Genomic DNA, 12,532 nt, shown 5'->3' on the forward strand with positions numbered 1-12,532 from the left:
ACTCAGTAGAATAAGTGCTTGTCTGGCAAGAGCAAGGGCCTGAGTTCAATCCCTGGTTCCGCAAAAAAAAAAAAAAAAAAAGGAAAGAAAAGAAAAGAAAAACCACCCTAAAATTCATATGAAACCAGAAGAGATACAGAATAGAAAAAGCAAATCTGGGCAACAAGCGTAAAGAGGGAAGCATCATGCAGCATAGCACTAGCACAGAAACAAGACATGTCGATCAATGCAATAAAATAAAGGCCTGGGCACACTGTTATTTAACAATGGAGGAAAGATACTCTCATATATGGTGCTAGGAAAATTGGCTATCCACACGTAAAAGACTGAATCTAGATCTATATATCTCATCATGTACTAAACTACAATCAAAATGGATCAAATATCTACATATTAAAATATGTAAAACTCTTAAAGACATAAACATATGCAAGGACTTACTGAACAGAACCTGGCACAAGAAATAGTAGCAAGAGCTGGGCATGGTGGTATATGCCTGTAATCTCAGACCTTGGGAGTTTGTGGCAGGAGGACTGCTAGAAGTTCAAGGCCAGCCTGAGCTACATAGTGAGACCCTGTATCAAAAAACAAACAAATCAACAAAAGAAAAGAGAAAGGGAAAAAAGAAACAGCAAGAATCACCAAGTGGGATCATATCAAATTAAAGAGTTTCTGCACAGCAAAGGAAATACCGACCACAGTGAATAGACAATCTACAGAATGGGAAATAATTTTTGCCAGCTCTTCCTTGGACAGAGGACTAAGATCTAGAATATAAAGAATTCAATATTCAAACCACCCAAAAGTAAAAGATCCAAGTAAAAACTGGGGAAGAAAAATACACACTTCTCAGAAGTACAATTGGTCAATAAATACATGAAAAAATGCTCAAGATTGCAAATTAAAACAGAGATTTCATCTTCCTTCAGAGAGAATGGTGATCTTTTAAGAAATCAAATAATAACAGCTGGTGTTGAGGGAAAAGAGGAACCCTTTTACATTGTTCGTGGGAACATAAACTAGAATAAGCACTATGAAAATCAATACGAAGATTCTTCAAAAATATGAAATTATAACTCTATTTGACCCAGTTATCCTCGTTCTAGGTAACTTCCCAAAAGAGTTAAAATCATTATATTACCATGATTCATGATACCCATGTTTATAGTAGCACTGTTCATAACAGCCAAATCTTGGAAACAGCCTACATGTCCATCAATAAGTGGATGAAGAAAACATATTTATACACGATGTACTATTCTCCTGTAAAGAATGATAATTGTAATTTGTAGGAAAATGGATGCACTTTGAGGCCATAATGTTCTGTGAAATAAATCAGACACACAAGCCTAATAGTCTCTTATATGAGAAATCCAAAACATAAAGAGCAAAATTAATGAGATAATTGGAAGTATGCAGATCTTTTTCATCCTCCACCCACAAGTGAGGAAACCTCTACACTTCCAGGGGAAGGGCCTACTCACTATATCTGGAAGAGGACCCAGTCACTACACTTACCTCTCCCTTTATATCTTGTCCCAGATCTACAAGCCATTGAGATTGTCCCAGATATTCACTCAACTTGGCCTAATTTTTTATCCCCCTTGAAACGCATTTTCTGCAGGATGCAAATGTTCCACTGTACTTGACCTAAAAGATGTCTTTCACATTCCATTCATAGTCACTTTGTATTTTTGAATGACACACCTGCTATCAAAGACCATTCTCCAATTCTGTTGTGCAGTGCCCATTAGATTTGGAGAAATACTGACTAACGACTTTAAGATGTTGCTATTGAGCCAGGGAGCCATGGTACAGTGTGTAGATAACTAGATAACTGCAGTCTGATTCATGAACTTTGCCACACAGACTCTTAACCACTTTGCTAAGTGCAGTTAGATGGTTTCTTCCACTAAAGCACACATTTGCAAGAAAAAGGTTGCTTACTTGGGAATCCAATTACAACAGTGTCAGTGTGGAGACTGACCAGAAGAGGAATACTGTCAGTCTTTAGGTGCCTGAGACCTGCAAGCATTTCAAGAATCCCTAAGAAAGCCAAGTTTTTCCAGAATAAAGATACTAATTTTGGTATCCTTCTAACAAAAGCCCCTATATGAAAGCACTAATTGGAATATATCTTGAGTCATTAATTTGGATTTTTTTTTGGGGGGGGGCATGTCTCAGGCTGCCTGAAGGGCAGGTCTGGTAAGGTAGGTGGAGCTGGGGATCCAACTGCAAGCCATTAATTTGCACAACAGAATGCTAAAATGCTTTCAAAGTTCTCAAGGACAGATTAGTGTCTATCCCCACAGCTCCACTTTGTAGATGCCTAACAACAACAAAAGACTATTAAGGCCATTCCTTTAATTAAAAATAAAAAATAAATCATAAATAAGGATCCTTTCTTTATTCATGTTCTACCACATCCTTTGTGTTGGCAAGAAAAACAGAGAACACAGAATACGTGCTTCTCACAAGCTAATCAAAGAATCGTGTGCTGACTGTATGAAACTGACGCAATGGCACCCACAGAATTAAATTTGACTGTTATGCTCTTCCTCATAGGGGAGAAATTACTTTGCTTTCATTTTTGATCAAAGATAAGGATTCTAGCCAAATTACTATGCTAGCAGAGCCTACCCTAATCATAGAAATATGACAGCCAGAGAGCTTGGTGGTCTAAGCGCCTGCCTACCAAGTGTAAGGACAGGTGTTCAATTGCCAGTACTGCATCCCATGCTGGCCACCAAAACTGGGAATGGTGGTGCAAACCCATAATCTGAGGACTGGGGAAGCTGAGACAGGAGGATCACTACAAGTCCAAGCTGCGTAGTGAGACCTTGTACCAAATAAATGTTTTAAAATGTGAAATATATTTTCCTATAGACGTCAAGGTTTCTGAAGTAAGTTATATGTAACTGTCAGCAATTATAGTGGATGAAGATGATAGGACATATATTGTACCTGTTATTAATCCCTTCTGCAAATAAATTTTAATTTACATTTGCAGTTTTTGTCTTAAACCAAATCCCTTGTTTCATAAAAGAACAAAGGATTCAGTAACTTCTCCTGCCTTTATTATAGCTTCTACATGTGTAGTGTTTTTAGTTGTCTACAACCTTAAAATACAAAACAGTCTAGTCCTGAGACAGATCACAATCTCCAAGAAGGATGGGTTTGGAGCTTGTTATGGTTTGTGCCTGGATGTCTCCCCAAAGCTCAGGTGGGGACAGAGGTTTTTTGGAGGTGGCTGAATCTAGTGTGTTACTGATTTTTAGCTTTCAAAATTCTCAAGGACAGATTAGTGTCTATCCCCACATCTCCACTTTGTAGATGCCTAACAACAACAAGAAGCTATTTAAGCCATTCCTTTAATTAAAAAGTAACAAAAAAACCAAATCATTCATAAATAAGGATCCTTATTCATGTTATATGTAACACACTAGATGATTACTGGATTATTCCACTGATTGAATTGGCATTGCCATTATATTGTTTATGATAGACTGGGCAACACAAGGCACAAAAAGCTTGTCACAGGCTCACTTGTTGCTTTTGCTGTTTTCCACTCCCATGAACTGTTGCCCCTCTGCCATGCATCACCTTGCTGTGGAGACAGCCAATTATGGACTGAAACCGCTAAAAACTATGACATAAATAAACCTTTCCTCCCCTAACTTGTGGGTGCTGGGTACTTTGTGTTAGCAACAAGAAATGTAACTAGGACAAAGCTGTATTGCCATTTTTATGCTTAAAAAAAAAAAAAAAAAAAAAACAAGACAGCTGTATTGCTGTTTTATGCTTAAAACATGTGGAAGACATTTTAAAATATTTCACTTAATGCCCTTACCACTGAGAACCTCCTGTATTTTAAATAGTGTGCTAGATGTTTTGAAAACATTTATTTAATCCTTACGTTATGCTTGGTTAGGCACAATCTTTACCTATAAAGGAGCTGAGACTCAGTGGTTACGTGCCAGATTCTTTCACTGATGATTTACTATTATCCATTGCTGCCTTACAATTGAATCTCAGCCTCAATAGCAAACCGTAATTATCAAACATTAACTGAACACTTAGTTGTAATAATAAAAAATACTATAAAAACCTGTCCTGAGATACAATTTAGAACTTAGGAAATACTACGTAACAGAGAAAGGTAGAAAGACACATAGGTGACAGCTGCATAAAAGCCAATAATACCCAAAAATGTATTCCCTTTTTGTGAAAGAAATCACCCCAACTGCTTCTTAAATAACTTTGTTGATCTTGCTTTATTTTAAAATAATGTAACAATACAAAAAGACACAATTGCCTCACCAGTATCAAGTGTACCACAATCATGAAGTAAATAATCCTCATACAAATCAATTATCTGTCAACTATAGCCCTTTGAGCAGCCACAGTAGCACCTGTCTGGCCCCAAGTTCCTAATATCCATCTCCACATATTCTTTATAACATATAAATGTAGAAGTACTCATAATTTTGAGTCCACCAATGAGATGAAATCCTGAACAACTCAGGAGTACTGACCTTCCTACATATATCTTTGCACCAGCAGGAGAAAATGGGAAAGAGGAATATTCTAACACTTTCCAAAGCATCATTCCCATAGAACAGATGACGAGGCTTCAGTAGATCCATAGACAAAACATATCAAAAGCAGAGAAAAACGCCGGCTCTAAAGCTCATTGAATCTTGGTGTCCAGAGGCCAACTGTCCATGGACATTGGCTCAGACTGAGTGGGATAATTATTAGAAAAATAACTCAGTTCCTGATATGACTAGGCCTCATATAAAGACAAAACTTAACTGTCTCATTGCTATTTATCAATAAAATTTTGAAAAAAAATTAAAAAAAAGCTTAGGGAAAAATTTTGTCAAAAAAATTGAAGAGTTGTGGGCTGAGGAGATAGCTCAGTAAAATAAACACTTGCCTGGCAAGCGCAGGGTCCTGAGTTCAATCCTGGTACCAAAGCGGGGGGAAAAAAACTAAAGGGTCAAACACAGTATCCTACCTACTATTCTGTCTTTGCTCAAGACAGGGAGGTCATCACTAGATAACACTACTGGTTTAACACAAACATACAATCACTAAAATACTCAATCCTGTCCTAGTACTGTAAAAACTCAGTCTCATTTCTAGTCAATTGCAATTTCTTTTGGAGAACAGACCAAAGCACATTCCTGAAAGTTCTTCAAAGAACTTTCTATGACGATATCCAGTATAGTAAGACCAGTAATCACATACGGCTGCTAAGTACTTAGTAAGTGGCTAGTGCAACTAAGGAACTATATTTTAAATTTTATTAATTATTGTTTAAATAGCCAAATATGGCTAAAGGCCACAATAATAGACAGTACAGTTCTAGATGCTACAAAACTTAATTTTCAGCAAATAAAAATGTTTTCTTAAAAAAATTCTTCCTTTCTTAAGGTTCAATAAAACAGACACAAAATCACATTGTTAGTTTGAAAAGAGATTTTACTGGGCAAAGACTTGAAGCCAGTATTCATCTTGACTCAATGAGGTAAGAACAAAAAAGTAATCCATTGGCACTCCTAGATTCGAGTTAATGGCCTTTTGTTTGCTCCCAGGGCTACTCTTCATCTCTTCCTTTGGAGCTATTCTTAAGTTTCAAACAAAAATTCTCTTCATTTCCATCACTGGCAGTGCCTCTCACTAGACAGGTCTGATAACCTAGTGGCCTGAGAGATTTACCTTTTTTGGCAAACACACCAAATACAACTTTAGACCGCAATCGTTAGACATGTTTAATGAACCTTAACTGAATGGTTCATTGAAGGAAAAGAAAACAAAACGAGAACCCGCAGGCTCTGGAACTCAGGAAGGTGGATTTGAGATTGAGAATGAAGGTATGTGGGCCATTTCCCCTGTACAGCTTTTCCAAGTCAGTTCATGAGGAAAACCTACCACTTCAGGAGACTCAAAAGACTTTACTACGTGAATTTTCCGATGCTGAGTGAGATAGGCACTTCTGGTGTAGCATTTCTCACAGTCAACACATTTGTAAGGTTTTTCTCCTTTGTGGATCCTCCGGTGCCTGTTAAGGTTAAAGCTTTGACTAAAGCACTCACCACAATCAGGACATTTATAAGGTTTCTCTCCTGTGTGGGTCCTCCGGTGAATCACCAGGGCAGAACTCTGACTAAAAGTTTTCCAACAAAGAGAACATCTGTAAGGTTTTTCTCCTGTATGTGTCCTCTGATGTCTAATGAGATGGGTGCTAAGGCCAAAACTCTTCCCACATTCACAGCATTTATACGGCTTCTGTCCTCTGCACTCTTCTATCATGCTGCAGTTCTGATGCAAACTTTCTCCTTTTTCAGAACCTCCACAGGATTTTTCTCTTGTGTGTGTTTCCTGGTGTGTTGTAAGATTTGAACTTCGACTAAAATTCTTCCCACAGTCTGGGCAGTGATAGGATTTTTCTCCTGTATGGATTCTCCGATGTTTTATTAGAGTCGAATTATAACCAAAGCTTCTTCCACATTCCAGACATTTGTAGGGTTTCTCACCTGTATGTGTCCGCTGGTGGCGAATTAGGCTGGAACTCTGACTAAAACTGCTCCCACAATCTGGACATTCATAGGGTTTTTCTCCAGTGTGAGTCCTCTGATGTTCTACTAGAACATAGCTATAACTAAAGCCTTTTCCACAGACAGGACACTCATATGGCTTTTCCCCTGTATGTGACCTGTGATGCTGAATAAGGTGAGAACTGCTACTGAAACTCTTCCCACACTCAGGACATTTATAGGGTTTCTCTCCTGTGTGAGTTCTTTCATGAATAATAAGATGGGAGGTATTGCTGAAGCTTTTCTTACATGTTCCACACTGGTAAGGCTTTTCCCCTGTGTGTGTTCTCAGATGCTGAATCAGATGTGAACTGTTACAAAAGCATTTCCCACATTCAGAGCACTTATAAGGCTTTTCTCCTGAGTGGGTCCTCTGATGCATACGCAAATGAGAACTATTCCTGAAACTTTTCCAACACTGGAAACATTTATAAGGTTTGTCATCTTGCTGGAGAGAGGCATTGGCATGTTCTCCTGAGTCCCCTACCCCATAGATGGGCTGCTTCTCCTCTTTCCCTGTAGAATTTCCCCAAATCTTGGACAGTCCACCATTCTCAGAGGAAACTGGAGCCAAAATCTCATCTTCTTGGGACAATGTCAACAGTAGTTCTTCTGTATTCTCATGCTTAGAATTTTGTGGGCCACATCTTTGAGACCATTTTGAAGCTCCCTCTTTAAGTTTATCTGTTTTATGATTATAGTGTTGAACAGTTTCAAAAATATTCTTACTTTCATCTCCTGCAAGAATAAACAAATACTCTAAACATATTCCCTAATCTCTGCCAGAAAAGAATATTCTGAATTGCAATGAGGAAATAACAATGTAAAATCTGAATTATTTTATAACAAAGTGTTTAAAATTAGTTTTACTTCTTTCATTGTATGTGTTCACCAAAAGCAAATGAAATTTATTATCCTTACTAATAACTGTTAAGATTTGAAATATCTGAGCCACTGTTAGCAACTGCCAAGGCAAACATCGACCTAAAAACAAATATACTAAACTTTACCCTGTAAGACACACAAGCAAATAGTGACTGAGTAGGGATAAAACAGGACTCCATCTTAAGTGAAAAGCTAAACAGCTTAGTGAAAATATAAGCAAACACAGGAAGACAACAGTAATCACTATTTGTTAAGAACAGTAGCTCTGCATGTGATATCTCATTAATCCTAAAATACTTGTTATTATTGTGTGTGTGTGTGTGTGTGTGTGTGTTACTGGGGACTGAACTCAGGACCTTGCACTTGCCAGGCAAGCACTTATTCTACTAAGCTATCTCCCCAGCCCCTATCCTACCATACTCGTGATGACATTATCATTCTTTTTTTCATCTTAGATGAGCAAATTCAGCAGCTTGTGTCAGCACAGAATGAAATTAAGGCTTAGCTCATTCTAATAGCCCACTCTGTATTCCATACTTTCTAGCACATCTTACAACAAATTTCCTAAGGATTCAGATCATCTGCCTGAGCCCTCACCTGTAAAGGGGCTTTTCAAACTCTCCCTCTTCATGATGCCTTTAGAATCTGAGACCAACAATTCTTTTCCTTGCTCCATCATAATGATCACAGCCAGGCTTAGGATCCTATATCCTGTAGAAGGAAAGCAGGTGTCACGTCTGGAGGCATGTGTTAAGTGTATTCCTTCTCCTCTTCAACCATAACAATTGCAGACATGGAAAATTCTACAAAACATACTGAAAACATGAAACATGGCCTTTACCTAAAAATCTTATACCATATCCAAATAACATCTTTAAAAAACCGCAAGTCTTATACAACTAAAATTACTTTAAAGAACTAGAAATTCTGACCTAGTCCTCACAATAACTCTCCTCACATGAAAGACAAAGCTTCAAAGATAATGCCCACTCATAGCTTAGCAACACTTTCAAGAAATCAATCTGCAAGCAAAAGGAACTAAAGATGTGAAAGCACTGAAAAAATCTTTGCAGTCCATTTCAAATTTCTTTTTTTTTTTTTTTTTTTTGGCAGAACCAGGGATTGAACTCAGATCCTTGCATTTGCCAGTCAAGCGCTTATCCTACTGAGCCATCTCCCCGGCTTTGCAGTCCATTTCAAAAGAAAATTAAAGGTGTATAAAAGCAGTAAAAAAAAAAAAAAAGAGGAAATAGGACTGTCAACACTGTAAATAATCCCTAAATATACATATAAAATACCTGAGATTATAATACTAATTCTATCAGTTCTTGAAAAATAGCAGTTAATGCTTAAAATTTTCACTTTGACTAACTCTATATGCTAATATCGGTAATCTGAGCAACTACATCAAAGACAGCAATATGCAACACAAAAGCACCGTTGAATACCTCATTTTGTTCTTCTAAATGTGTACCATTTCTAATGTCTTATCAATTACTCTCTTTAAAATAAATTTTAGAAGTAAAAAGGACAAGAAAAAATTAAGGTTTATTGAAAGCAAGCATTAATGTTCAATTATTTGTCCAACATTTCATACCTATATGTTAATCTGAGCAACAGATTTGATAATAAAAACGCAAAACAACCATTATTAATTTGCTATTCGTTTTAAAAAGCTGTACCATATATATTGTTGCTACTGGGGTTTTTTTGTTTTTGTTTTTACTCTTTAAAATAAAATCGAACTGCCAAAAAAGTACCTGTATTACAGTCTTAGTTTACAAATAAATATGGCAAATCTATTCTCCCCCTCCCAAAACGAGGCCAAATGAGGGACTTCTTCCTTTCTTGCTTTTGCTTTCTATCAGGACCACAACATACATTTCAACCTGCATTTATCTTCTAGAGCCAACTACAATTTCTGACTTACTTTAAAGAACTAGAAATTCTGACCTAGCCCCGACAGTTATATACAGAGTTGGCACTTATTTCAGGATTAAAGAACACAACTAGGGCAAAAATAAGCCTTAAAGGACACACAATAGCACTCATATAAGAAACAAAAATCAATATAATCTTTCCCCTAAAGTTGCTATTATGTACCAAGTAGCAAACTTGTACATATTTCTCCTATAATTCTCACAGAGCCTAATGAACAATCTTAATTTTATCTGTTAAAAAAAAAGAACTTTATAAGTAAGTTAAAAGGGCACTGAGACGCCTCAGTTTACACAACCACAAAATAGTACACAGTATTGAAGTCCAAGCTTGACGTCGCCTTCTACACCACCTATTATAGCAGGAAGCAGCCCTGGGTATAATCTCTACGTGCAAATGGTCTGCAAAGAGCATCTTTATTGACTGTATATTACCAACTGAACCTCTAAAATTCATCAGCGTGGGCTGATACTCGGTAAGCACACTCAGCAGCTAGTTTGTCCTAAAGGCGAAGGCAGTACAAATGAACACGTCCCCAGGAAAATGCAAGCCGTGTTTTGCTGAGTAACACCTTTCCATCAAAGTATTTCTATAACTAAGCCTGGGTAACAGACTCCGTCCCGTCGCCTCCCCTGAGCTAGTACTTCTTACACCTGACCGTTAAGGAGCCCTCGGGACAATGACACACCACGGGGGCAAATTCAGTCCCAAAGGGTAATAAAGTTCGTCCTTCCAATGGCTCTCTACAGGCACGGCTGTCTTCACCGCTCCCGCGCCCCGAGGTCATCAGGACGGGAAAGCCCTCCGGAGCAATCGCACGGCCCGAAGCTCGGGGTCGGGGGCGCTGCGGGCGACGCTCCCGGAGCCAGCTCGTCCGGGCCCGCGAGCCGCGGCGGGCGCCGCGCGGGCCTTCGCCCCTCAGGAAGCCTCCTCCTCCCCGCAGCCGGGACCGTGAGGGTTTCACCTGTTACCCTTCTTCCTCCCGGGGAACTCGCTGTCCCGGGATGCCGCACACCCGCAGCTCGGCACCCTGAACAGCCGCGGTGGTCCCGGAAGGCGAAGACCCCGTTTCCTCAGACCTCGTTACCTCAGACCTCGCCAAGCCCTAGGACTGAACTCTCAAACCCGGAAGACAGGGACCGGAAGTTACCTCATCTCTCCGCGCCGGCTTTGCTTGGGCCTCTCTAGGAAATCGTGGCGGCCAGCTCTTGTTGATCTTAACCCCTGGAGCGCTGGTCCAGTTGGTGGTTTGCATTCTTGTAATGTGATTCTCACAAACCTAGGTCCTCATTGTTTCATTTGTTAGGCTCCTTAAAACAGGGACGAAGCTTGTATTTTTCTTTGCCATCAGTGCAGCATCAGATTTATCATCATAATAATTAAAATCAAAATCAACTCAGCAGGTCGAGGAGATAGCTCCACAGCCTAAACCAGCCACCCAAACTGGGAATGGTGGTGACCACCCATTATTCCCGTGCTGGGAAGGCTGAGACAGGAGTATCACTAAAAGTTAGAGCTGTACCAAATAAATAAATACCAACTTAGCATTTTTTATATTTACCATTTAATTTAGAAAATACTGGAAAATGTACTGTAAACTATCAAATATTTGTGTAATGAGTTAATGTATATTAAAAATATTTTTTTAAAAAACTTTACTCAGTATGAACTAGGGAAAGTCATACGAAATATATCTTAACTCTCATAAGTTCTTTGTGGTTCTATTTACTTTATTTACTTATTTTTTTAAAAAAGCTTTGTGAACCACCACAGAAAAGTCAACAGTTCTTACCTGAGACTTTTCTTCACACTATTTTATAAAAGCAAGTCTGGAAAGTAGCTTGCCATGAAACACACCTTCTATAGGAAAATATTTGCCTGACATACTACAAGTGTCGTTCCATGACACTTGCAAGTATCCTCAGTATGAATGCTCCAAATCCTCCATGGCATACTACATTAGTGTGTTTACTACTCCTCATTCCTTCATTGTGTTCTCTACTAAAATTTGTGTGGCTGCCTACTGAACAATTCCATTTCAAATGACTTCTCTCTCCCACTTGACTTATTTGGGGTTGGTCAGTTTTTAGCAGTAACTCTGCACTAGCCTTCAGGGTCTGTGGACATCAACTTTTGTGAGAAAGACACTAACACTTTTTCACTTAGATCTCCCCCTGTGCATTTTTGTGAAGTCCTGAATTCCAGCAGTAGGACTTCCCACACTCAGACCATTTCCATGGCTTCTATCCGGTGTGAACTCTCTGGTAGTCACTGATAAGACTTCTGAGTAAGGCTTTCCCACACTCACTGAACTTAAAAGGTTTCGCTCCTGAATGGGTTTGTAATGAATCAGAAAGGATGCCTTTCTGGAGTGGGCTTTTTCACACTCACTGACTCATTGCTCACTCACACAAGCAGCACTGATACAGTGTCTCTCCCCTGTTGACATCCTCCTATGCATAATGAGAAATGACTTGCTGCTGAAAGCCTTCTCACTTCTCACAGAACTCTAGAACTTCTCCCCATATATGGGGTCATAGACGAGCAGTGAGCTGCACCTGCCTCCCAAAGACTTTCCCATGCTTGCTGTCCTGACAGAGGTCGTTTCCTATGTGAACTCCTTAAAGCACAATGAACTTGTCTTCATATTAAAAGCTTTCTCGGAGAGTAGGAATTTCTGCCGCGTTTCGGGAACCCCCAGACTCAGTCCTAGCCCAGGTCTGGTGAGTGTGTGGGAGAGCTTCCCGCTACCCTGCGCCAGTGGGACCAACTCTGGGTCCCAGCCCAGGCACAGCGTGGGTCAGATCGTCTTCCACCCCTTTGGGACGCCCCCCACCACTCCGCAGCACCTCCCCCACCCTACCCGACAAGTAGGAATTTCTGCCACGTTCCGGGAACACCCAGACCCAGTCCTAGCCCAGACCCAGTGAGTGTGTGGGAGAGCTGCCTCTACCCATACTCCACCTTGTCCCCTACAGCCTCAGCTCAGGCCTGGCATACAGGCCTGGGATGTAACCCTGCAGCTGCAATCCCTATAAAGAGGGTAGAGGACAGAACCACTCAGCTAGTCCAGGAGCAGAACATCTTGCCACAGGGGCACAACAGGT

At 39.7% G+C, this 12,532-nt stretch overlaps 1 protein-coding gene across 4 annotated transcripts; it reads right to left on the reverse strand.

Annotated features, from left to right (window-relative positions):
* Nucleotides 1-4,938: 4,938 nt before the first annotated feature.
* On the reverse strand, nt 4,939-10,561 carry Znf572 (zinc finger protein 572). Of its 4 annotated transcripts, none has more exons than XM_023718755.1 (3): nt 10,513-10,561; nt 8,085-8,198; nt 4,939-7,340 (listed from the first exon to the last, which is right to left on the reverse strand). In XM_023718755.1, exons 2-3 carry the CDS (start codon nt 8,164-8,166, stop codon nt 5,848-5,850), a joined length of 1,575 nt encoding a protein of 524 aa, XP_023574523.1. In that variant the 5' UTR covers nt 8,167-8,198; nt 10,513-10,561; the 3' UTR covers nt 4,939-5,847. The 4 variants fall into 4 exon arrangements, with proteins under 4 accessions (XP_023574523.1, XP_023574524.1, XP_023574525.1 ...); XM_023718756.1 differs by lacking the exon at nt 10,513-10,561 and adding an exon at nt 10,390-10,502; XM_023718757.1 differs by lacking the exon at nt 10,513-10,561 and adding an exon at nt 10,112-10,502 and having other exon boundaries at nt 4,939-7,337.
* Between the last annotated feature and the right edge of the window lie 1,971 nt (nt 10,562-12,532).

Source organism: Octodon degus, unplaced genomic scaffold, assembly GCF_000260255.1.
Source record: "Octodon degus isolate 3935 unplaced genomic scaffold, OctDeg1.0 scaffold00062, whole genome shotgun sequence".
NCBI classification, from domain to species: domain Eukaryota; kingdom Metazoa; phylum Chordata; class Mammalia; order Rodentia; family Octodontidae; genus Octodon; species Octodon degus.